Genomic DNA, 26219 nt, shown 5'->3' on the forward strand with positions numbered 1-26219 from the left:
GCCGACATCATGAGAAATTTCCACATTGTCAATTTTTTTTTCAGATTTCCAGCATCAAAATTATTTTGTTTTTTTTTCTATCTGGCAGGATGGTGAAATCAAATACAATATGGACCTGAAGAGAAATTATTTACAGAGTGATTGGTGAAAACTGGAATGTGGAACAAAATTGATAGCTCTTCTCGAGGGTGGGCAGAGACCTCCTTCTGAACGGGAGGCTTCTATGAGTCCAGGAGTTTAATTTCCCCAGGGACTGGGCAATTAGAAACGGCTCAAGAGGTAAAGGTGATGGATGAATGACTCTGGCAAATTGCCTGATTTTTTGCAGCGACCGTTTAATACATCTAACAAGGTTGCATTTGTCCAGCAGCTGCGGTGACCGAGTAGTTAAGGTGTTGTACATGAGTATTGTGCATGGGATTCAGTGTGAAAGTTTAAACACTGCTCTCAACCTCAATGATTTAAATAATTATCTTCCTGACTCTCTGAAGTGAGAATGTATTAAACTTAATGCATTGACGCAAAGCTTGGAAACAGAAATAATTTATCCAGGCCAAAGAGATAATGTTGATTTGTTAGAAACTGAACATAACAGCATACGAACAAGGAGCAGGAGGAGGTCATTCAGCCGTTTGAGCCTGCTCTGCCATTTAATAAGGTCATGGCTGACCTGATTGTGATCTGAAATCTGCATCCCATTTACCCTGATAATCGATCACCCCCTTGCTTATCAAGAACCCATCCACCTCTGCCTTACAAATGTTCAAAGCCTCAGCTTCCACCACCTTTCAGGAACAGAGTTCCAATGGCTCGCGACACCCTTCGTGAAAAATTTTGCCTCATCTCTGAATTAAATGGGCAACCCTTATTTTTAAACAGTGACCCTTAGTTCTAGATTCTCCCACAAAAGGAAACATGCTCTACACATGTCCCCTGTCAAGGCCCCTCAGGGTCTTTCTTGTTCCAATCAAGTCACCTCTTATTCTTCTAAACTCCAGCAGATACAAGCCTAGTCTGTCCACAATTTCCTCTTAGGATAACCCACCCGTTCCAGGTATTAATCTGGCAAACCTCCTCTAAACTGCTTCCAACACATTTACATCCTTCTTAAAATAAGGTGACCAATACGGTACTCAGTACTCCAAATGTAGTCTCACTAGTGCCCTGTACAACTGAAGTATAACCTCCCGACTTTTGTATTCAATTTTCCTTGCAACAAATGATAACATTCTATTAGCTTTCCTAATTATTGCAGTACCTGCATACTAGACTTCTGTGATTCGTGGATTAGGGCACCCAGGTCCCTCTACACCTCTGAGCTCAGCAATCTCTATTTAGATATGAAGGACCTATTTTATTCTTCCTGACAAAATGGACAATTAGACATTTTCCCACACTAAGCTCCATCTTCCAGGTCTTTGCCCTCTCACTTAACCTTTCTATATCTATTTGCAGCCTTCTTATGTCCTCCACAAACTTTCTGCTCAACCTATTGTTATGTCATCAGCAAATTTGGCAACCATCCCTTCAATCCCTTCATCCAAGTAATTTATATAAATTATAAACAGTTCAGGTCCCAGCACTGGTCCCTGCGGCGCGCCACATCTTACCAACCTGAAAAGGAGCCATTTATGCCTACGCTCTTCTTCCTATTAGTCAGCCAACCTTCTAATCACGCCAATATGTTACCCCCTACACCATGCGCTTTTATTTTCCACAATGACCTTTGACGTGGCACTTTATCAAATGCTTTCTGGAACACAATCTAAAGATAAGTGATCAACAAACGCAGAAAACAGATTGAAAATGCATTTCATAAAGAACCAGCAAATGGATCGGATGAAGACCAGGACATTCAGCTAATGAGAATTAACAGCCACTTGGTTTCATTCAGTTAGACTGATTCATCTGCGAAATGGTTGCAGCAGCACTCGAACCTGCAATCTTTTCGCAACGTTGCAAATTATACCACAGGCAGGCAGCTTATCCAACAGTCCATGCAACCAGGCTAATGCTAATGTGAATAAGGAGTAAGTAAACAGCATGATTGCCTTTCACTTCTATTCTTGGGTCATTGCACAAATCAGCAGCTCCTGGCTCGAAAGGGTTGTGAACTCAATCCCAGTTCCTCGCTCTTTCTCTTGATCAATATTTCAGCTTTCTGCCCTCTGTAGTTTTCTTTATCTCTTGATATCCCTCCAAGGTTCCCTCAATTCCACACATTAAACCAAAGCTCAGTCCCGGCATTTAAGCCACTGTCTTCCCATTTAACTAAGTTATTCCACATGATTGAAGGTGCAATTTGACCCAGGTTTTGAACTGTTCACGAGAAAACCTGAACATATAGGAACATTGTACATAGGAGCAGAAGTAGGCCCTTTAGCCCTTCGAGCCTGCTCCGCCATTCCAAAAGATCATGGCTGATCTGATCTCAACCCCAATGTCCTGTCTGTGCTCCAGCTCCATTGACTCACTTGTCCAGCAAAAATCTATCTAATTCAGCCTTGAATGAATTCAGTGACCCAGCTTCCACTGCTTTTGGAGGGAGAGAATTCCACAGCATATCGACTCTTATGCCTTCCTAATCATTGGCTGTACTTGCATAGTAACTTTTCAGTGATTCATGCACCAGGACACTCAGATCCCCCTGTACAAATATAATCAGTTGAAGAAAAACTTTCTGCTGGTTCGGAATCTTGGACTGCGGGTGACAGTAAAGAAAATCTAGAGATTTCAGCATTTAAATTATGAAACAGTTCACACACCAACGGTGCTTGAAGTTCAGAGTTCCCTTCTGTACAATTTTATTGATGATTTTATTTTAAATTTGTGATTGATAGCGTTTGCTTAAATAAATATGTTCATGTATGTGGCAAAAGTGAGTTAGTTCAAATTTTGCCACAATATCTGAATAACAGAACAGAATGCGGGGACTGAATGGCCTCATCAAAAGCAAAGCTTGGGGTACAGCAGCTCATTTTGCAACTCAGCAATCTACAGCCTCCTGGAAACAACACTGAGTTGAACAATTTTAGATCATAACCTCCAACGCCAATTTGTTTCTTTTTTTCTCCTTTGCTAGTTTGATTTGGTCCGGTTTCTGAAATTATTCTGTCATATTACCTGTGCTCGGCTGTTATCCAGCCAGTTACAACGTCACTTAGGCACATTTTTGTTCATTTGAAGTTAATTTCCATGTTGGCATTTATTGCAACGGGGTTTAAGTGTAAGAATAAAGAAGTCCTTTTACAATTGCATATGGTTTTGTTGAGACCATACCTTGAGTGTTGTTTGTTCTTTTGGTCTCCATATTTCAGGAAGGATGTACTTGCATTGGAGGCGGCACAGCGAAGGTTCATGGATTGGTCCCCCGGGTGAGAGGTTGTCATATGATGACAGGCTGAGTAAAATGGAGCAGCATTCCCGCTGTTCGACGTGGTGGTTACATATGGTACAATCCTGAACTGCCAATGCACAGGTTGGAACTGAATTTCCCACTCTCTGCATTTTCATTCTAATTCTCAAATATCGGGGCAGAAATGCACTACCATATTTCAAAAGGCAAACTGCAGATAATGTTGGATACTGGATTATTCAGAAAATTCTAGAAACACCCTGAAGGTCCAGAAACAACTGGGTAGAGGCAAAGACCGGGAGAATTATTCAGGTCGATGATCTCCTGTCAGAACTGACTTTTTCCAGCACAGTTTCAAAGTGTTGTAACTTTTTCCAAATGTATAAACTTGTTCACATTCAGAAGCAATTAAAAAAATACATCCCCTCCTGGTAGTGAAGCAATTATAAGATATGGGTCTAAGTGCAGTTCCAACAATACTTAAGAATTTTAATGCAATCCAGCATGGAGATCCTGGTTGATCGGCATCCACTGCCACTACTTTGAGCATTCACCCCCTCCATCACTGCGACACAGTGGCAGCAGTGTGGATCATCTCTAAGATGCATTGGAGCAACTAGCCAAGGTTCCTCGACAGCATCTTCCAGACACACACTTATCACCTAGAAGGGCAGGAAATGTATCGGAACACCACAGCCTGCAAGTTCCCCTCCGAGCCACACACAATACTGACTTGGAAATGGATCACGATTCCTTCCCTGTCCCTGGATCAAAAACCTGGAAATCACTCTTTACATCATAGTGGATGCCCCTACACCACAGGGACAGCAGAGGTTCAGACATGTAGTTCAGCAGCACCGTCAAGGGCAATAAGGAATGGATAATTAATGAAGACCTTGCCATGGATGAAGTAAATAAAAGGCGGACAATTTATTCCAAACCTTTCGCCAAACCTCTCCTGGGGTCGTGTCCCAGTCTGAGTTGAAGAGACCCATCGTGACCGCAACTTCGTCACTGACACACTGTCAGGCACAACAAGGTCACATTCTGCTTCAGTGAGATTAATGTCAAGATCAGCCTCCAGATGAAATGCAAGCACAGACCAAATTTATTGAAATAAATTGTGGTTGATTATGGAACCTTTAAAGTCTGTATGATCTGCACTGAATCGCTTCCAAAATGAGATTTTCGTGGAGTGATCCGTATTATCTCTGGTGATAGCGTGTGCGGGGGATCAAAATTAATGAGCAAGACAAATTGGGATCTCTTTCATCATCAATTCAATAATCAGAAGCGGTTATCATTCGTAACGCGCCAAACCCCATTGATTCATGAGGCAGCAAAACTCAAAGCACAACAGTGCGCGTTAGCTCCAAGGGTAATTCCGATCCGAATGTGCTTCTTTATATTCGCCCGTGATTCTAAATACTTCCTCCTGACTTGAAAATACTCATTCCTTGCCGAGTTAATTTAAAATCAAGATTATTAAAGAAAAATATAGAGGCACCCCTGAGATTCGAACTCAGAAAAACCTCTGTAATTAGACTGATAATTTAATCAACAAAGCCACAACGCAAAGCTGGCCAGCGGTACTGCATTGCAATATTTTGAATGGTGTTCCACTATTCTCAAGCTCTGGGAAATCTTCATCTGGAATCAGGGTGCCAATTGATAATTTACAGGAAGGTTCAATTGAGGCGGATGATCAGCCAGGAAGTTATTGAATACTTGAGAAGCTGCGAAATCCATGAGACACCTACTCCTATTTCTCATGTTCTTACAGACACTACGCATAGGAAACACCAGGAATATGCTGAACATGGAGTTGGAGTGGTGCTGATTCACCAGTGGGATTCCGGAGTTTAGGAGATTACTTTAGGAGTTCAGGATTGATAATCCGAGAACTATGTAATCCTAGTACGGGTACAGCACAGAAGCTATTTGGCCCTTATAGTCTGTGCTGGCTCTGTGAAAGAAACTGTCTGCGTATCATTCCCCAGCCTTCTCCCCATCCCCTGCACATGTTATATATATTTTATTCCTTTTGGCTTCTCCGTTTTTCTATTCCCTTGATTAAAAATAGAATGAAAGGTGATAGGTTCACGGTTCCTATCCTGTTAAAATGAATTTTTAGGTTAAACGCAGAGAAACTGTTTCCCCGGCGGCAAGAGTGGGCTTGAATCTTTTTGATCTCCAACGATAGTGTCAACGAGGAGAGAAGTCAGGAAGCACTTTTCACACAAAGGTCAGATGGAAATTGAGAAACAATTCTTAAAAATAATGGATGTTGTCACAATTTCCAGGAGCTGGCTTGATATAAAGCCGAAAGTTGACCAGCGGATATGGGTAACCCTCAGATTTGAATTCAAGATCTTCTGCTTACAGGACTTTGCAATAAACAAAGGCATGGGACCAAATTACAGCAGAGCTTTATAACGCAGTTTTAAATTGTGTCCCACTATTTTGCTGCAAGCACCATTGTTAACCTCTGGCCGGGCTGCATGACAGTGCAAATTGAGAACATTCATTTGAAAGAGCTTCCGAGCACCGACATGACTCCTGAAACAAAACAACACTAATGGGGCAGGGAAAATGAGTCCGTACCAAATTCAGAAGAATCAGAGGTGATCTGACTGAATTAGATAACGTTTTCTGGAATTCGGCAGTGTTGATGTTGGAAATGTGATCCCTAAGGTTTGGGCTTCTAGCACAAGTGGTCAGTCTCAGAAGGAGGCGTCAGCCATTATCCCCGAGATGAGGAAAACCCCTTTATTCAAAGCGTGGGAAAATTCGGAATTCCAGGCACGGTAGAGCTGTGGATGATCGGAAGTTAAAGACAGAGATCAATATCTCCCGGGGTTCAATGGGAGTCATTGGGATATGAGGATAGTTCAGGAAGGTAAAATGAGGCAGATCATCCAGTAAGTTATTGAATGTTTCAGAAGCTGTGAACGCCAGTAAATGATACAACTGCTCCTATTTCTTATGTTCTTGCAGACACTGCTCAGAGTAACAGCTAAGATTAGGCTGACCTTGGAGTGGAAGAAGTACAGATTCACCAGTAGGAATCGGGTTTAGCGGCATTACATTCTATGTAAGTCCCACACGTAGAATCCTAGAATGGTTACAGCCCAGTAGCTGACATTAGGCTCATTTTGCCTGTGCTGGCACTTGAAGGGACATTTCCCGGCTGTAACTCCCCGGCCTACTCCCCGGTCCCCTACACATTCTTCCTTTTCAGGTTTTCTTCCGTTTTCTGTTCCCTTGAGCATAGAAGAATGAAGGGTGATCGGATTGAGGTTTCTATGCTGTGAAAATGAATTGTTCGGTTTATTGTGGAGAACTGTTTCCCCGGCGATAAGAATGGGATTGAGTGACAACGTCTTGCTGGCACTGATCCACAGCGGCGGTGCCTGTGCAAAACAAGGGAAAAGTCAGGATGCACTTTTCACACTAAGGGTAGCTGGAAACCTAGAAATAATTCTTAAAATTGATTGATGCTACCATAATTTCGGTAAGGTAGAGTTTTTTTGCAAATGGAACAAAATGCACCTTCTCTTGAAGAATTCATGGTACATCGCTCTTGTGTTTGTGTTTTCATTGGGCGTGTACACCTTGAGCCAACTGCAGCGGCTAGACAGGGACTCGAACCCTGGACTCGCAGATTAATTTCTAATGCTTTAGCCGACTGAGAATCCAGGCTCCAGCCAACATCGTCCCCATAAGTGCCTTCATTGTCAAACAGGAGGCATCACAACTTTTTTTTTTCATTTCCATCTTTGGTAATTCACCCTCTAAAGCGCATTTCCTTCACGGGCAGCTTCCCTTTGGCTTCATTTCATAAATCTTCTAATTTACACAGACTACTCGCTCCTTGCCAGGGCGTCTGATGTCACAACTTGTTATCCAGGTATCTGCACTGGGCCTTCAAAGCTTTGAAGATTGCTTTTATTTCAGGGAGATGTTACGTTGCAAGATCCGGAATGGGAAGATACAAAAGCACAAAGATGGATTTCACGAGCGGGTGAACGGTCTCATATGGCGTTTGTTGTGGCAGAGAGTGAAAGAAAGAAACTAACTAGGAATAGCATTCGAAATTGTACGAACACAAAGTGTCGGGTGTAAATATATCTGTCAGCCCAAGGTCTTCGTTAAAAACAATCCAACACTTATCCTTTCCCACTTTTTCCTGCTAAACGTGCAGTAATATAAACCATACAACCATGGCTCACAGTTATCGCCGGCAACAATTCAAAATGCTCCTTTCCTTAGGCATCAAGCTCCAAAGGAAACATGGATCCTATCCGGCTCTGTATATAGCACCGAATTCTTAATGGTGCTTCTGGACGTCTTTGGTTTGATTTAAAATTATGGATTGACTGAATGGATAAAGACACCGATTCGATTGAAACTCACGATCAACTGTTTACGGGGCGGGCGCTTCAACGAACTAAACCACAGCGCCGACTACAGCTGTGAGCTGGTGACGTAAAGCTATGAATTGTATCCCACTGCTTTGTTGCAAACATCATTGTTCATCTGTAATAGGCTTCTGCTGATTGAGAACCTTCATCTGCTTTGGGCTTTCAAAGCTTTGAAGGTTGCATTTATTTCGGGGAGATATTAAGCTGTAGAAGTTCTAGTGGGAGATACAAAGTGACATATATTGATTTCGCGAATTGGGAAACGGTTTCATAAGCTGTTGTTTGTGGGAAAATGTGATACAATCCACTTGAAAGCAAGAAAGCTCATTCAGAGTAAAATTCTAAATTGTGTGAATCACAAAGTGTAGGGGTGTAAGTAGGTCTGTTAGTCCAAGGGCTCATTAAAAAGCTCCACCATTTTTCTCTCCCCACTCTTTCATGACGAACGTGCAGTTACATAAATCAGTGAATCCTGTCCCTTGCTCTGATTTATCACCGATAATAAATCAAAATGCTTTCTTAAGCATCGACCTCCAAAGGTAACTTTGAACCAATATGATATTCTTTATATTTCCAAGTAAATTCAAATGCGTTATTCGGACTTAGTTAATTTGATGATTTAAACTTCATAACATTTGTCTCCATGATGTTTCTTGCTGTGTTTTGCTGGTTTGGTTTTGTCATATACCTTTCTTTATTCTTTCATGTTGCATTCGGAGGGTAGATGTGCAACCATTCGCAACCCATCTGTACACATATTTTGTTACTTTCTTTTACACACTATAACTCTCTTTGCCTTTTGAATCATGAAATATTTTCTTTCCTTCCCTCCACGCTCAAAGGCCTTCGCTTTTGTATACCTTGCCCCCTCCCGCACTCCATTTATGGTTTAACATTTGCTTTATTTATATATTTATTCAGTTCTGATAAAAAGTCATGGACCGGAACAGTTAGCTCTGTTTGTCTCCACTTCCTGACCTGCTGAATATCTCCAGAATGTTCTGGCATTTTTTTCTCCTCCATATTTACAGCTTTCACACTACTTTACTCTTCTATCTGAAATAATGGTGAAATCAGATTCAATCTGGATTTAGACAGAACTATTTTGAAAGGTGATAGGGGAAAGCTGGGTCGCGGAACAGAATCCACAGCCCTTTCCAAGAGCAGACACTGTCTCGATGGACCGACAGGCCTCCTTCTGGACGGTTGGATTCCATGATTCACGAGTTTCATTTCTACATGGGCTGGGAGATTAGAAAACGACTCAAGACGCGAAATTGAGAAATGAATGATTCCGGACAATTGCCTGATGCTTTGTACCAAATATTATGCCTGATGTTTTGTACAGACAAGTAACAAGGCTGCATTTGTCCAGCTGCCGTGCCCGAGTGTTTAACGTGTTGTATATGAATGTTGTACATGTGCTTCGGTGTGAACGTTAAAACGCCGCTCACAGCCTCCATGATTGAAATAATTATCTTCTCCCATCTGCTCCCTGACTTTAAAATACGCCAAATTTAATCCATTGGAGCCAGAAATAATTTATCCAGGTCAATTAGATCATGTTGATTGTTAGAAACTTAGCGAATTGCAAAAAAAGTGATCAATAAACTCAAGTCTGTTTTGTAACTAACAACTTAGCCATACATTACCGACCGGTTTATACAACGCCTCTCACACAGACATGTTGATGTATTTGAGTTCCTGTACAAACACGAGTGTTTATGCAACTATACTGAGGGAAGAACTGAAGAAGGTGCCCCGGTGTCCTGACCCATGTTTAAATTCTGATTATTTTTCTTTAAAAACGGAAATGTTTGGGGGAAAAGCTCGACATTCAGCTCATGAGCATTAATTTTATTCGTTTGGACCGGATTTATCTGCGGGGAACGATCACAGCACGAGTCGAACCTACAATCTTCAGATAACATTAAACGGCGCACGGAATTAAAACGCCTACCCAGTATGCCACACGACTACAGCAGCAGCAATCCAACACCTGACATTTTTTTCCGTTACGTTCAGGAACCTGAATCGGGAGGTTGAGAAAGCACATTGCCCCCGTGTCCTGACCCATTCCTGAAGCTGAATTCTGACTGTTTTCTATCAATCCTGTTTGTTATTGTGTTGTTTTAACAGGGAAACACGATGTTCACCGCGGGAAAGCAGCAGACACCGCACGGCATGAAGCAGAGGAAATGTTTTAAATCCCACAAGAACAATTCATTTACCTCGTAGTAGAAAGACAATCAATATAAATTAGAGCAGGCGCATTAATTGAACTCTAGTTAGGAGACGAAACATTGGTTTGTTTGTTTTTTCCACTTTTCTAATCAATGTCGTGTAACCATCCAAACAGATTTAACTACCTTCTTCAGTTCTTCCCTCAGTATTGTTGCATAAACACTCATGTTTGTACAGGAACTCAAATACATCAACATGTCTGTGTGAGAGGCGTTGTATAAACCGGTCGGTAATGCACGGCTAAGTTGTTAGTTACAAAACAGACAGCAGCTGTCAACCACAACACTATTAAACTGCCTGATATAGTGAACAGGAAAATAATGGGCTTCCTTCGGTTTTTCATCTCTGGGTCATTCTGTTTCTTGCTGTTGTGAGCCCGGAACCCCCTACGGGCTCTGGTAGCTATTGAAATGTGTCAGATTCTCAATTAAACAATAATATAATAACAAATGGAAGAATGGATATAAAATGCATCCGAACCAAAAGTCCGCTGAAGCCCCAGTGAGCATTGTTAACGATCAGTTTCCGTTCATACGCAAACCAAAATGTCATATTCTCCAAATAGATCAGCACAGAGACCGTTGCGAAGATCACTTTTCAGTAGCAGTTTTCACAGTGAAATACATTGTTCGAAAATTCAGGCAACACAACTGTTAAAAGTGGAGACTGTAAACCACACCGACATATGTAGGTTATTATTATTCATGTACACAGTTAACTTGCTAACGGCAGTGTAGGAGAGAAATGAATGCGCAAAGAGTTTGCTGAAAATTTGATATACTATTATATTGAAGAACGTGACCAATAGATCTGCTGTTGCCATGGATACCATATAGACACAGCTACATTTGGAAAGACCACAATTTATTCTGGCGACAATCATGATTGTCAATAGATTCGCTGTTTAAAAGAAGGATAAGACCTGCAAAGGAAAATCAAGTCAGACCCCCTCAGCTTTCATATTTATAATCTCTCAGTGAGAGTTGCCTGTAAACTGAGAGGGAGCTGGTGAAGCCAGCACGGTTTTTGTGCAGCCGAGGGGAAGGAAGCAGCTCCCTGTTTGGCAATTAATTGCTCGAAAAACCTTCAAAACAGCTTTGCTTAGTGGAGTTGCTGCAGTCCGAGGAATTATCAGCTTAAAGCAGGCAAAGTAAAAATTAATGTGTTACTATGACTCAATACATTATTCCTGGTGTACGAGCTGTTCGAGGGCGATGAATTATATTCGCCTTCCCTCGCATGGGAAGCATGTTGAACGCCCGAAACCCACAATCTAACGACCCATTGGCCGCGCAGACCGGCGATTTCTGCTGATAATCACCAAGTTACCCATGGATAAGTGGCCCTAAAATGAGGACATTATTGGAATGTGTTACTTAGTCATTAGCAACGCGACAGTCAACAGCTATTAGGCAACAGGATACACATTGACTTACTGGGAACCCCAACGGTTGCGAGCGGAGGGTAGAAAATGTCCTTTAACTGTAGAATAGTTGGCCGTCTCATAGAACCATAGAACCATATAACACTATAGCACAGAAAAAGGCCATTCGGCCCTTCTAGTCTGTGCCGAAATATTATTCTGCTAATCCCATTGACCTGCACCCAGTCCATAACCCTCCAGACCTCTCCCATCTATGTATCTATCCAATTTATTCTTAAAACTTAAGAGTGAGCCCGCATTTACCACGTCAGATGGCGGCTCGTTCCATACTCTCACCACTCTCTGAATGAAGAAGTTCCCCCTAATGTTCCCCCTAAACCTTTCCCCTTTCACCCTAAAGTCATGTCCTCTCGTGTTTATCTCTCCTAATCAAGTGGAAAGAGCTTACTCGCATTTACTCTGTCTATACCCCACATAATTTTGTAAACTTCTATCAAATCTCCCCTCATCCTTCTATGCTCCAAGGAATAAAGTCCTAACCTGTTTAATCTTTCCCTGTAACTCAACTCCTTAAGATCTGGCAACACCCTAGTAAATCGTTTCTGCACTCTTTCAGTGCAGTTAGGCGACCAGAACTGCACATAATACTCCAAAGTTGGCCTCACCAATGTCTTATACAACCTCACCATAACATCCCAACTTCTATACCCAATACTTTGATTTATGATGGCCAGTACGCCAATATCTTTCTTTACAACCCTGTTGACCCGTACCGCCACTTTCAAGGAATTATGTATCTGAACTCACAGATATATATATTTTTTTCTTTCAGAAGAAGAATGGAAGAACTATGTCCAGCTTTGCAGCTCTAACTGAAGTATAACTGAGATCAATAACTTCTCCTCCTTTATAGGAAATTCCGGGTCATAGGGAGGAAAACTGATTACACAATAAGTGACGTTCATTACAGTCACTTATGTCTTCCTTACCTCCGGTAATGTCCATGGGAAAATTGTCCAGAAAACAGCCGCCATTAAAATTCATCAAGAGAAGGGAATCAAAGAGTAAATGTGCTTTGTGGTCACTGAAGTGGAGCCAGTTGGGCAGTGACAGGATTTACATTTGCGGTTCCATTTCTTATGCTCGGATGCTATTTTCTTCATATGTTTAGTCTTAATCGCGTATTTAAGCGTTTTCTGATGGCTTAGTCCAAATTCAAAGTAAAGCATAATTTGGATTGGAATAAGTTAGGTACACTCCACGCTCAATTCTCTGTCTAAATTTGGAGTATGATGAGAGAACTAGATGAGTTTGTATAACCAGAGAGCAAGCTCTGTAGTTGCTGATGACGTCATGTTTGCACATCAATAAATGAGATCAACTGGGCGGTTAGCTTTTGGTTTGTTTAAAAGGGGACAGGAGCCACTGAATATTCCGTTAAGAAAATGTAGATAAAAATGCAACTGAAGGGAACGTTTGTTAATAGAATAAGTTTCATTTTTTCCAACTGTGGTATGAGCTGTAACAGAAATTTTCCATTTAGTAGCATAATTCTGCTTTTCCTTGATGTTAATAAAAGTTATTTAATTCCCTAATAAGAAATCTCGTTTCAGAAATATTATGTCAACGTAGTTTTGATTGGTAATAACTTTGTTTTCGATGATTAAACTAATACTTTTCTAGTTGGTGATTTTCTTCTTTTCCCGCTGACTGACCTCTCTCTCCTCCCCTTCTTTCTGTTCTCCAGAACCGGCTTATTGACTTCCAAACTCTCCCAACCTGGGTCCCGTCCCGCCCAAACACACAGCATTAATCTTCCAGGCCAAACGCCAACTGTGCACCGTCCATGTCTTTTCCCACGCTCTGCTCCACTCTCAGACGCATCCTGTTGTACAACACAAAGTGCACTCCGGATCACCGGCACCATGAGCAATGTCACTGAAGTTCAGTCAGTACATTGTCTATCTCATTCAAGATTTCAGCGCAATAAGAATTTTTGCGCTACACAAAAGGGATAGGGGAAGTGGGAATTTGAAGAGGGCAGGGCCGAAAACATGCTAGGTTGGATAATACGGCCGCCCAAGGAGGGCGGGTTCTGCGCACGATAATACGCAAAGTGCCGCGGATTAGCAGCGAGGGCGGAATTCTCGCCCAAAGAGTGCTGGAGGGCGCGATGTCCAGTCTCAAAAGCTGCAGGCACGTGGAATAAGGTAATGCCTAACCTTTTAAAGAGCCCCCTGGCACTTGACAGTGTCAGGTAACCCACCGGATGATCAATCGAGTGCATCTACCCTTGGGCGGTGGGGGGGGGGGGGGGGGGGGTGGGGGGTGTGGGGGCGGCGGGAATTTGCCTGGGGCAAATCACACTAGGTGGGCCCCCCGGTTACATTTTTATTCACGTTTCCTCTGGCGGCCGGGCTTCTGGGTGTGTGTGTGAAAAGGAGCACCAGCAGCGTCCCAGCTACTGGCATTGTGGAGCAAAAATACATTATATTGAGGGGCCATATTCAACAATCAGTTCGCTGACTAACTTCAGAGGGAAGAAGACTTTGGGAACTATGGATTGACGAGATTTACCGCTGAGATATGGGCTTGAACAGAATAGCTGCTATAAGCAGACACAGAGAATTAATTAAACCGGGAAACATTCCTGTTGGGAAATAGTCTGGTGGAATCAAAGGAGAGTATACCCGTTGATTGGCAGGCGTTTATCCCAGTTCCTATGCTTTTAATCTGCTTTCGCTCTACTTGCGCAAGACAAATATTCCGCCACTTCCCCCCCCCCCCCAATATTCTCAGAGCAACTAGCAACAAAATGTTGGAGGCACAATAAGTTAAATAGGAATGTTCCCACTTCTAGAATTCATGAGATATTCCAGGTGGGCTTTAAATAGCCCTCAGATACCTTCAGACCCGAGTTGGTTGTATAGGTGAAGAACTCACACTTTTCATACTCCATGAAACACAAATCAACAATTCAAACTCTACACTGGAATACATTACATCCTCTTTGAAAATCAAACATGTTCTTTTCTACATTATTTCCTCTTCAATTCTTGGGAAATTAATTTTCTCCCCTACGTTCGACTTGTGGGCTTTGTCCGAATAATCTGCCGGGTTTTATGTTAGATTCTTATCATCAACATGAAGCATCTTGGAATGCAACGTGAACTATAAATATTAATTTACTAATAAATGCTAATGAAATACTAATGCACTGTCTGACCGCTTGAGAAAGTAATCATACATCCTCTAGAAGAAAGTTGTACTCCAGGGTTCTGGGCTGAGTTACGGAACAAACCTGAGGGCTCAGGTTATCGATTCTGTTAAAACAGGTTTGGCAACACTAACACTCAAAGTATCTGTCACCAGTACCATGAAAAAAAATAATTTATTTTTAATTACAAAGATTCTGACCTCAGTAAGTGGGAAAATTATCCACACCTACCTACCTACAAGCAATGTATATCCACTCTAGGAACCAACGCACTAGTTATCAGAACAGCTCACTAACACCACGGGTTTTATTCTCTGATACTTCCCTTTCACAGGAGAGCTGTCAAATGGGCCCGAGCTGTGTGTCCAGCGCATGAGGAATGGACAGAGATTGCTGGGTCTCAAACCTGAGGGTGATGGATCCTTCAAGTCAGAAGCATTGAGGGCCATTCCACTGGGGAAGGATAGGTGGCAGAGTTACTCCCCCAATCCCAGCTCAGGACCCAGTGATAGCGACTGCCACAGTCCCAATCTAGGATAAGATAGCCTGCGGGCTATGCTCACAGTCAGGACCCGTCTGACTTTTACCTCTCAAGCCAAGTCGAAAAGTGAATGATGCCTGATATTGTTTGGCTGAATTGTCTTATATCATTCAGTTCTCCCTAATTCTGATTTAACTTCACCAACCCTCAGTTCAAATCCTCACAACTCCTGTTTGAATGAATTAACCCTCTCTTACCAAATACTTGAAGAAAACATTAGACAGTAAATTATCCATTGGCAATGTTTAATTGGCTTAATAACATAATCATCAGAGCTTAAACATTGAGTATAACAATAATTATTAAAAGTAGTTGTAGTTAAGTTCACCCAGCAACATAAATAACACAGTTGATAGACAGGTAAATGGCACAATGAATACAAGAGTTTGTCAGCTCAGTCTATCACCATCAGAAAGCATTCACGAGATCACAGATTATATTTATGAGATTACTACAGATTGAGGAGATTTGTTTAGTATTAACTATTTAGGAATCGAATTAATCCATTCAGTATTCTGTCTATCTAATACTGTTGATTAGAGGATAGTTTTGTCTGGGGATTTCAGCCACTCTAATGCAAGAAGATATAGGAAGTTCCCCCGGTGTCCGCATGGACATTTACCTCTCCACTTGTTGCTCTGGTGAGAAAATGAAATTAGAAATCGGTGGCCTCACAGAAAACTTTCAATTTTCATTTCAAGGAACTGATAGGAGCTATTGTGGCCGTCAGCATGACTCCAGGATGGTGTGCTGCTTCCCTGGTGCCAGGGTCCGGGATGGCACTGAATGGCTGGAGGGCATCATGAAGGGGGAGGGTGCTAAGGTGGAGGTCATGGTACATGTTGGGATCAATGACAGAGGTAGAAAGAGAGATGAGGTCTTGCATCAAGAATTCAGTGCGTTAGGCAGTAGACTAAAAAGCAAGACCACTTGGGTTGTAATCTCTGGAGCACTCCCAGTGCCACGTGCTAGCGAGCTCAGAAATAGAACACCGCAGATGAATACATGGCTTAAGAGTTGGTGCAGGAGAGAGTGTTTTAGATTCCTGGATCACTAGGATCGCTTCCAGAGAAGGTGGGACCTGTACAAGGACTACATCTGAACCACAGCAGGACTAACATCCTTGTGGGTGGGTTTGCTAGTGCTATTGGGAGGAGGTTAAACTAATTCGGCAGGAGTAGGAGACACAGAATGTTAGCAGAATAGGGACACATCATAATACAGTAAAACAATCAAGTCAGAGGGAGTACAACCGCATTAAGTTTCAAGGGAGTAAGGCAAGGCTGGATGGCCTCTACTTTGAAGCCAGGAGTATTACAGGTAAAACAGATGAGTTAAGGGTGAAGATTGACACGTGCAAGTGTGATATAGTAGGCATCACTGAGACGTGGTTAATGGAGGAGCAGAATTGGCAGCTTGAAGTTCTGTGATATAGAACGTTCAGGCGAGACAGGGGAGGGGGTAAAAGAGGAGGATATATTGCATTATTAGTTAAGGAGTCAGTTACTGCAGTAAGGCGAGATATCTTGGAGGGGGCTAAAATGAAGCTTTGTGGGAAGAGCTTAGGAATACAAAAGGGGCAGCCACATTGTAAGGCGTTTATTATAAACCCCCAGGTAGTCAGTGGGAAATTGAGGAGCAAATATGCACACAATTTACGGAGGTGTGTAAAAACAATAATAATTGGGTAATTATATTAGCTGATTTCAACTTTCCCAACATTAATTAGGATAGAAATTGTGTTAAGGGCTTGGATGGAGCGAATTTCTGAAAATGTGTACAGGAGAACTTTTTAGCTCAATATGTAGAGGGTCCAACAAGGGATGGCACAGTTTTGGACCTAATTCAGGGGAATGAAGCCAGACAGGTGCTTGAGGTGATGGTGGGGTAGCATTTTAGTGATAGCGGCCACAACATGGTACAATTTAAGCTTATTATGGACAAAGAAATAGACAAGTTGCAAAAAGAAAAATGTTTTGGATTGGGGAAGAGCAGATCTTAGTAAATTAAGGCAGGATCTGGCCAAGGTAGACTGGGAACAGCTAATCGTGCTGAAATCAGAGGAGTAGTGGGGGGGCGTTCAAAAAGGAAACAGGGAGGGTAAAGGCTCAACATATTCCCTCTAGGGTGATAGGAAGGAGTAATAAGCCCAGGAAAGCATGGATGACCAGAGATATTCAGGATACAATGAGAAAGAAAAGCGAGGCTTTTCACAGGTACAAGGGAAGCAATTCAGCGGAGGCATTAGTGGAGTACACAAAGTGCAGGCTGGAGCTTAAGAAAGCAATTAGGAGAGCAAAGAGGGGATATGAGAAAGCTCTGGCTGGTAAAAGTAGGGAAAATCCCAAGATATTCTATAAGTATACCAATGGGAAGAAGATAACTAGGGAAAGACTAGGGCCCATTATGGACCAAGGGTACAGACTACGGGTGGAGCCAGAGGACATCAGTAGAGTATTGAATGAATACTTCACACCCACCTTCACCCAAGAGAATGAGGGTGAAGGTATCGAACATGGGGACAGAGACTGCAAGGTTCTTGAGCAAATTGATTTGGGAGTAACAAGTTATTGGAGTTAAAAACAAAAAACTGCAGATGCTGGAAATCAAAAACAAAAACAGAATTACCTGGAAAAACTCAGCAGGTCTGGCAGCATCGGCGGAGAAGAAAAGAGTTGACGTTAAGTCACTCTTTTCTTCTCCGCCGATGCTGCCAGACCTGCTGAGTTTTTCCAAAGTTATTGGAGTGGTTGGTAGGCTTAAAAGTGGACAAATCTCCAGGTCTGGATGATTTGTGTCCCAAACTGTTGAGGGAGACAAGGGAGGAGATCGCAGGGGCTCTGACCCAAAGTTTTAATTCCTCTCTGGCCAAGGAGGAAATGCCAGAAGATTGGAGAACAGCAAATGTGGTTCCGCTATTTAAGAAGGGTTGTAGATATAAGCCAGGGAATGACAGGCCAGTGAGTCTCATGTCAGGTAGGGAAACTATTGGAGAAAATTCTGAAGGAGAGAATCTATCTCCACTTGGAGAGGCAAGGTTTGATCAGGGATAGTCAGCATGGCTTTGTCAGAGGGAGGTCATGCCTAACAAATTTGATTGAACTTTTCGAGGAGGTGACCAGGTGTGTAGATGAGGGCAGTGTAATTGATGTAGTTTAAATGGATTTCAGCAAAGCTTTTGACAAGGTCCCACATGGGAGAATTATAAAGAAGGCAAATGCACATGGGATACAGGGTAATTTGATAAAGTGGATTCAAAATTGGCTTAGTTATAGGAGAAAGAGGGTGATGACAGAAGGATGCTTTATGACTGGAAGCCAGAGTCCATTGGCGAACCACAGGGATCTGTGTTGGGTCCCCGATAAGACCATAAGATATAGGAGCAGAAATTAGGCCATTCGGCCCATTGAGTTTGCTCCACCATTCAATGATGGCTGAGAAGTTTCTCAAGCCCATTCTCCCGCCTCCTCACCATAACCTTTGATCCCCTTACCAATCAAGAACCTATCTATCTCGGTCTTAAATGCACTCAATGACCTGGCCTCCATAGCTTTCTGTGGCAATGAATTCCATAGATTCACCACTCTCTAGCTAAAGAAGTTTCTCCTCATCTCTGTTCTAAAAGGTCTTCCCTTTACTCTGAGGCTGTGCCCTAGTTTCTCCTACTAATGGAAACATCTTCCCCACCTCCACTCTATCCAGGCCTTTCAGTATGCTGTAAGTTTCAATCAAATCCCCCCCCATCCTTCTAAACTCTATCGAGTATAGACACAGAGTCCTCCAACGTTCCTCATATGTTAAGCCTTTCATTCCTGGGATTGTTCTCCTGAACCTCTTCTGGACCCTCTCCAGGGCTAGAACATCCTTCCTGAGGTACGGGGCCCAAAATTGCTCATAATATTCCAAATGTGGTCTGACCGGAGCCTTATAAAGCTTCAGCAGCACATCCCTGCTTTTATATTCTAGTCCTCTGAGAATAAATGCCAACATTGCATTTGCCTTCCTAACTACCAACTCAACCTGCAAGTTAACCTTAAGAGAATCCCGGACTAGGACTCCCAAGTCCCTTTGCACTCCAGATTTCTGAATTCTCTCCCCATTTAGAAAATAGTCTATGCCTCTATTCTTCCAACCAAAGTGCATGACCTCACACTTCCCCACGTTGTATTCCATCTGCCACTTCTTTGCCCATTCTCCTAACCTGTCCAAATCCTTCTGCAGCCTCCCCGCCTCCTCAATACTAAATGTCCCTCAACCTATCTTTGTATCATCTGCAAACTTAACCAGAATGCCCTCAGTTCCTTCATCTGGATAATTAATGTATAGAGTGAAAAGTTGTGGTCCCAACACTGACCCCTGCGGAACTCCACTAGTCACCGGCCGCCATCCTGAGAAGGACCCCCTTATCCCCAATCTCTGCCTCCTGCCAGACAGCCAATCTTCTATCCATGCTAGTACCTTGCCTCTAACACCATGGGCTCTTATCTTACTGAGCAGCCTCCTGTGCAGCACCTTGTCAAGGGCCTTCTGGAAGTCCAAGTAGATAACATCCATTGGCTCTCCTTTATCTAACCTACTCATTACCTCCTCAAAGAATTCTAACATATTTGTCAGGAATGACGTCCCTTTGATGAAATCATGCTGACTTTGCCCTATTTTACCACGCACTTCCAAGTATTCTGAAATCTCATCCTTAATAATGGACTCTAAAATCTTACCAACGACTGAGGTCAGGCTAATCAGCCTGTAATTTCCCATCTTTTGCCTCACTCCCTTCTTAAACAGTGGGGTTATATTAGCAATTTTCCAGTTTTCTGGGACCCTCCCTGACTCCAGTGATTCCTGAATAATATATATTATTATGATACGTCATTTATATAAACAACATAGATGACTGTGGGGAGGGAGGATTAGTACATTTGCAGATGACACAAAGGTTAGCCGGGTGGTTAAGAGTGAGGTTGAGTGTCTTGGACTTCAGGAAGACGTAGACAGGATGGTCAAATGAGCAGATAAGTGGCTGATGGAATTTAAACCTGAAAAGTGTAAGGTGATACACTTTGGAAGGAGTAATTTGACAAAGAAGTATTTAATGAACGGCATGACACTACGGGGTTCTGAGGAACAAAGGGACCTTGGTGTGTGTGTCCATAGATCGCTGAAGGAGGAGGTACATGTGAGTGGGGTGGTGAAAAAGGTATATGGGACACTTGCCTTTATCAATCGAGGTATAGTGATCATGTTGGAGTTGTATAGAACCTTGGAGAGGCCACAGCTGGGGTAGTGTGTGCAGTTCTGGTCGCCACATTATAGGAAGGATGTGATTGCACTGGAGGGGATGGAGAGGAGATTGCCCTGGGCGTTGCCTGGGATGAAACATTTAAATTATGAAAAGAGGTTGGATAGACTTAGGTTGTTTTCATTGGAGCAGAGAAGATTGAGGAGCGACCTGATCGAGGTGCACAAGATCATGAAGAGCATGGACAGGATGCATATGGAGCAGCTGTTCTCTTTAGTTGAAGGGGCAGTCACGAGGGGACATAAGTTCAAAATAAGGGGCAGGATGTTTTAGTGGGGATGTGAGGAAAAACTTTTTTACCCAGAGGGTGGTGACGGTCTGCAATGCACTGCCTGGGAGGGTGTGGAGGTGAGTTGCCTCGCATCCTTTAAAAAGTACCTGGATGAACTCTTCACACATCATAACATTCAAGGCTATGGGCCAAGTGCTGGTAAATGCGATTAGCTAGGTAGGTTAGGTGTTTCTCACATTTCGGTGCAGACTCGCTGGGCCGAAGGGCCTCTTCTGCACTGTGTAATTCTGTGAAACAACAGTTTTATACCTGAATGACAAGTTTCTTTTCCATTCATTTCTCAGCAGTTGGTGTTGCTGGTGAAGTTGCTACAATTGTCGACTCAATTGGGCTGAGTTGTTGCTGTTGAGCCGTGTTCTTGAATTGTTTGTATAATTGTTTGATACAACTAAGCTGTATACTGGCGCACTTCAGAGGCAGCTAACATAACAATGAATCAGATATGTTATGATATGGCAGGTGGTAATTGCCTGCTGACCAAATCCCAAAGAGAAACTTGGCCAAACTGACACAACAATTGGAAATTTGTATTTCAATACAAGAAGGTATGCGCACTGAAGTCAGAAGTAAAGATTCTACTACCACTTTTGGAGATTTTAAACATTAAATTAAAACATTTATTAACTAAAGAAAAGGTATTAAACACACAATATTACAGTTACACAGTTAAATCTAGTCTTATAACAGTTCCCAAAAGATTTCTACTTAACTGGACTCACAAATAAACAGTCTTTTCAGATAACAGTCCCAATAGATTCGTAATATATAAAACATCCATTAATAATTCCGGAAGGCATCCACTGTTGCTATTAGGGTGGTATTTCACAGGCCTTCCCTCTCCCTCTCACTCGACAATGGAGATCCAATACTTATAACCAAACCTTGCTTTCTGGAACAAACAAGCACTCCTCTAGGGTGGCTATATGCTCCTTTCACAGGTCTGTCTTCACACAGTCCAGCTTTCAAGGTCTCACATGGCCACTCACCTTGTACCGCTTTAAATCTTTCCTTAGATATATTGTTCTCCTTTGATCTTTAAATCCATTGTTCTCACCTTTCCCAGAATATAAAAATCTTTCATGTTGTCATTATGGCCAGCATTTTGAGGAAAAATAAACTTAATAACTCTGCCTTATTTATTTACTATCTTTGCCAGTTGGAAAACTTCCTGTTCTGTCTCTTTGAAATTCGACAGCTAACAATTCACTCCTCACTTATCTTCTAATGAAAATTCCCATTCATACTGTATCTATTGGGATCTCATCTTAGCTTGCCCATCTCCATTTCAAAATACCTGCTATTACACCTAAACACTTTGATGATTTAAGCCTTGCAGTCTGGCTGTCTTCAGCTTAATTAAATTAGTCACAGACACAGCCCCCACAAGCCTGCTTCAGTATCCCACAGTAATATCAGGAAAAATGATATTCTGTTTATAGATTGGAGAGGGTCTGAAGTCAGATAAAGAACAGGCCAAAAACTCAGATAGATCAATGGTCAGGGAGAACAATTTCTTTTTAAAATCCAGTTTCTGTTAAACTGAATTAAAATTCTCAAATTGTCATCTGAAATCATGTTCTCTGGGTTATCAGCATTTCCTCTGGATTATTCGTCCAGCAACATAACCAACACACGACCCTCCTCAATAGTTGAAATCTACTTAATTAAATGGCCACTTAGCTCATTGCAATTTGTGTGCTATGAGCATTAACTGGGTATCAGTGACCACATCACAAAAGCATGTAAAAGCTGCTCTAAAACATTAAGATAAAAGCAAAATACTGAGGATGCTGGAAATCTGAAAGAAAAACAAAAATGATGGAAAAACTCAGCAGGTCTGATAGCATCTTTGAAGAGAGAAACAGAGTTTGTTTCAAGTCCTTATGATCTTTCTTCAGAACTAAAGTGGCTCTGAAGGGTCATACACACTCAAAACATCAACTCTGTTTCTCTCTTTATAAATGCTGCCAGACCTGCTGAGGTTTTCCAGCATTTTCTGTTTTCGTTTCTGCTCTAAAACATGTTTTTTTTTTTAAATTTCTTCCCCTTATCTGTTCTCTCCAAGATATATGTACTCATTCACCTGACTATATGGTGATTAATTTGGCATTTTTTAGTTATGATTTTTACATTTAACCATAGAGACTTATCCCTCTGTTTCTTGTTCTGTCAGCCTGTTCTTGTCCGCAGGTGATATCTATCTTTCTTGTGTGAGCTTGTTGTTCCAAGCTGGTCTTTGCTGATTATAAATTATCGGTTTCCGTTTTTTGATTTCTGAAGTCTGATGGATGCAGTGAAACTCCACCATTTATTGTACAAAATTGAGGAGAGAATAAACAAACTGAATATGATGGGGAATATAAAATAAAACAGGAAGTAATGTAATGTACAGCAGGTCCATCATTATCTGGAAAATAGTATCATTACACCAGAGCTACATCATAAGGAACCTGACCCAGAACATCAAACTACCTTCCCTCTGGTTTAATGCTGATGACCTTGCTCTGTGCTTAGACCACAAACCATGCTTTAGGCCCTCAGTGGTTCAGGTTGCGAGTCCCTACTCTCCATTTACTGCAGTGTAGTTTACACTGGGTCACTCAACTTCCACCTGTTACTCTTTGAGCTGACAGGTGAATTTACCAGGTCAGCTTCTTTATTTGACACCCTCCAGCACTCTGTGTCATTCCAGCTGTTTAGAAAATCAGACTACAGTGTGTAAATGACAACAATGTCACAGGGGAGAGTCTGTATTAAAAACATTGTCTCAACAACTGTTGTTTTCTTATCCAGGAAAGCAGAAGCATTGATAATTTCAGTACAATTCCCCAGTTGTACAATCTCCAAAACAGGATACTCTCCCTGGGTCACCCCATTAAGTGGGTGTTTGTTCCTTCTGGACAGTGGGAACTATCCCAGCTAACCTATCCCAACAGATCACCCTGTACCCATCCTGAACCCACACAGATTCACTTCCCAGCAGGGTCACTGGGCACTGATACTGAGCAGGAACCCAGGAATACTGAGTTTAATTGTCGGTGTCCCACTGCTGCCCATTCTGATCCCCGGTCTGGATCTTTCCTGTCTGTACATTTCCCCAGTGCCCCATTGGGGAACATTCAGATATCATGCAGAAGCAGCACCTGTGGGGTCGGGCGGCTGAGTCTCATGTCCCTGTTGCTGGGCCTCTGACGTCACAATGGGAGATGACGCTCACTCAGCTCGAGCTGGAAACTGGGAATCGGCCACTGGGATTTAAGCCTGGATTGCGGCCGGTTAAAGGGAAGGGACAGAAAATCAGACAAGAATGTTCATATGATGAGAATGGTAACGTTTATCAATTGAAATTCTCACACTATCACATTTAGTCTGAGTCTTGTATCCTGCAGCAGCTTCAGCTGTTTATTCCCATTTTGACTGAACTGATTGTCACACAGCCTGAAATAGATTAAAGATTAAACAGGAAATAAACAAATTGAACAACAGTGTAAGTAACAGGAGACCAGAGTTAATGGGCCAAATCTGCTGCTCATTGGGCTGTTGCAGACCAGACACACAACTGGGATACGCATCAGGACCCTGGGATGTCCTGATGTGCTGACCAACATGGGAATTGCCCCAGAGGTTTAAACTTCCATTGGGCAACTCCCCTGCTGCCCAGGACCCTGCAAGAATGTCTCTGACTCTGAGTTAGAATCAGAGACTTGGGACAGACTTGCAGGACTTACCTGGATAGTTACTCAGGAACTGTTTGACAGTGCAAAACCTGGTCTAATACCTGAGTAACTCCACAACCGTGTCCCCCAACCACCCGCCAATGACCTTCATACGGCACCTCCCACCACCCGACAAGCTGCCAATCTCAAATACTCCAACCATCTCACCAACCTGAATATCTCCTGGACCTCCCCGGCAAAACTACCCCCTTGACCAAATCTGACTAAGCCCGCCAACCTAACTATGCACCGACCCAATTAGCCGACAACCTGACTCCATCGCTGACCCAATCCCATTCCCTGCACCGATATGGCTCCATTACCCCTGGCCCTGCCAAGCCAACCACCCTCCCTTGACATGACTAAAACCCCCATCAGCTCCCTCCAGCACTGACCAGACATAATTAGCCCCCTGACAACCCGACGATCCCCAACTGCCCTCCTATTCCCCCAACATACCACCTGACCCAACACAACTACTCTCCCGGCCATTCCCTCGACCCCTCTGACAAACCACTCACCCACTTCTCCCACTGCACCCAGTAGCCCATTCACTCAATCATTGACTAACATTAATTAAAATACCAGACCTTTAACCTTACCATATGTCAGCTAGTGACTTAAATAGGGCACGTGGCCTCTCTTCCCCTGCCTCCACTGTGCTCCCTGGGGCAACTGAGTCAAGATCCCGGAGGAAACATGCAGCAATGTCAGGTTGGCCGAATCTTGGTGAGCAGCGGCAATCCACTTATCTTCGCTGCTGCTTTGAAGATTCAGGCCTATTTATATTTTAAAATCCCATTTACATTTAATCATTACACTAAAAACTAACACCAAAGCTCACCTGATACGCTCCAGAGTCCCATTGGTCAGGATGAGATGGCGGAGGGCGGGGACAGATTGGTCCGTGAAGGAGTTTGATTGCAAGTTCAGATCTGTCAGTAACGGGTTTGTACTGAGAGCGGAGGTGAGATCCTCGGCACAAGAATCAGTGAGATTGTTACCGTACAGACTGGGGACCGGGTTGTGGGGGGGTGGGGGGGGGGGATAAATAACAGGAATCAGGGTAAATCCCCAGTGTGTTAAAGAACATTATTAATAACAATAATAATGCACAGGGTAAGACATTCGAAAGCAACACTTCCATTTATATGGAAGGGAAAATATTATTAATGCTGTAAATCAAGTATAAATAGTTTATACTGGAAATGCTCAGCAGGTCAGGCAAGTGTTTGCGAAGCAATAAGTAGAGTTAAAGTTTGAGCTGTTATTCGAGCTGGGAAATAGCAGTGAATTGACGGGTTTTAAGCAACAGAGTTTGGGAGGGGGGTGGGGACAAGGAAAGAACAAAATGGAAGTGCAGGAGTGATCAAGTGACAAAAGGTATGATGGGGCAAGACAAAAGTAAAGCATCCCCATGTCTTTTCGCTGACTCGCTGCTAGAGAGGGACATGGGATGGTCAGTGACTCGGGAATTGAGTCTGTTGTGGGGCTGAAGATAATGGCTAGGACTGTACCGGAAGCTATGAAGACAGAAAGCAGATCAAGGGTTTCTCCCCGATCCACTGATGCCTCCCTGGAGGTGCTCCTCCAGGTTGGTCAGGCTCGGGTGGAGGTCCTATTCCCTCAGGACAGGAGAAGGAGGTCAGCCCATCAATCAAAGCAAGTGTGGATGGAGATTGCCAAGGAGGTGAGCAGGTGTGTGGCATGTGGTTGCAGTGCCACAAAAGGATCAATGTCCTAATGT

At 42.8% G+C, this 26219-nt stretch overlaps 1 protein-coding gene across 4 annotated transcripts in view; it reads right to left on the reverse strand.

Moving 5' to 3' along the window:
- Nucleotides 1-22756: 22756 nt before the first annotated feature.
- LOC121269363 (NACHT, LRR and PYD domains-containing protein 3-like) overlaps nt 22757-26219 on the reverse strand; it is a 112368-nt gene continuing 108905 nt past the window's right edge. For all 4 annotated transcript variants that reach the window (XM_041173942.1, XM_041173943.1, XM_041173941.1 and 1 more), the window contains 2 exons: nt 25317-25484; nt 22757-24194 (listed from right to left, as the gene is read on the reverse strand). In XM_041173942.1, coding sequence (XP_041029876.1) covers nt 24107-24194; nt 25317-25484 — 256 coding nt within the window. In that variant the 3' untranslated portion in view covers nt 22757-24106. The remainder of the gene's footprint in view (nt 24195-25316; nt 25485-26219) is intronic.

The sequence above is a fragment of the Carcharodon carcharias genome, chromosome 24 (genome assembly GCF_017639515.1).
Source record: "Carcharodon carcharias isolate sCarCar2 chromosome 24, sCarCar2.pri, whole genome shotgun sequence".
NCBI classification, from domain to species: Eukaryota; Metazoa; Chordata; class Chondrichthyes; order Lamniformes; family Lamnidae; genus Carcharodon; species Carcharodon carcharias.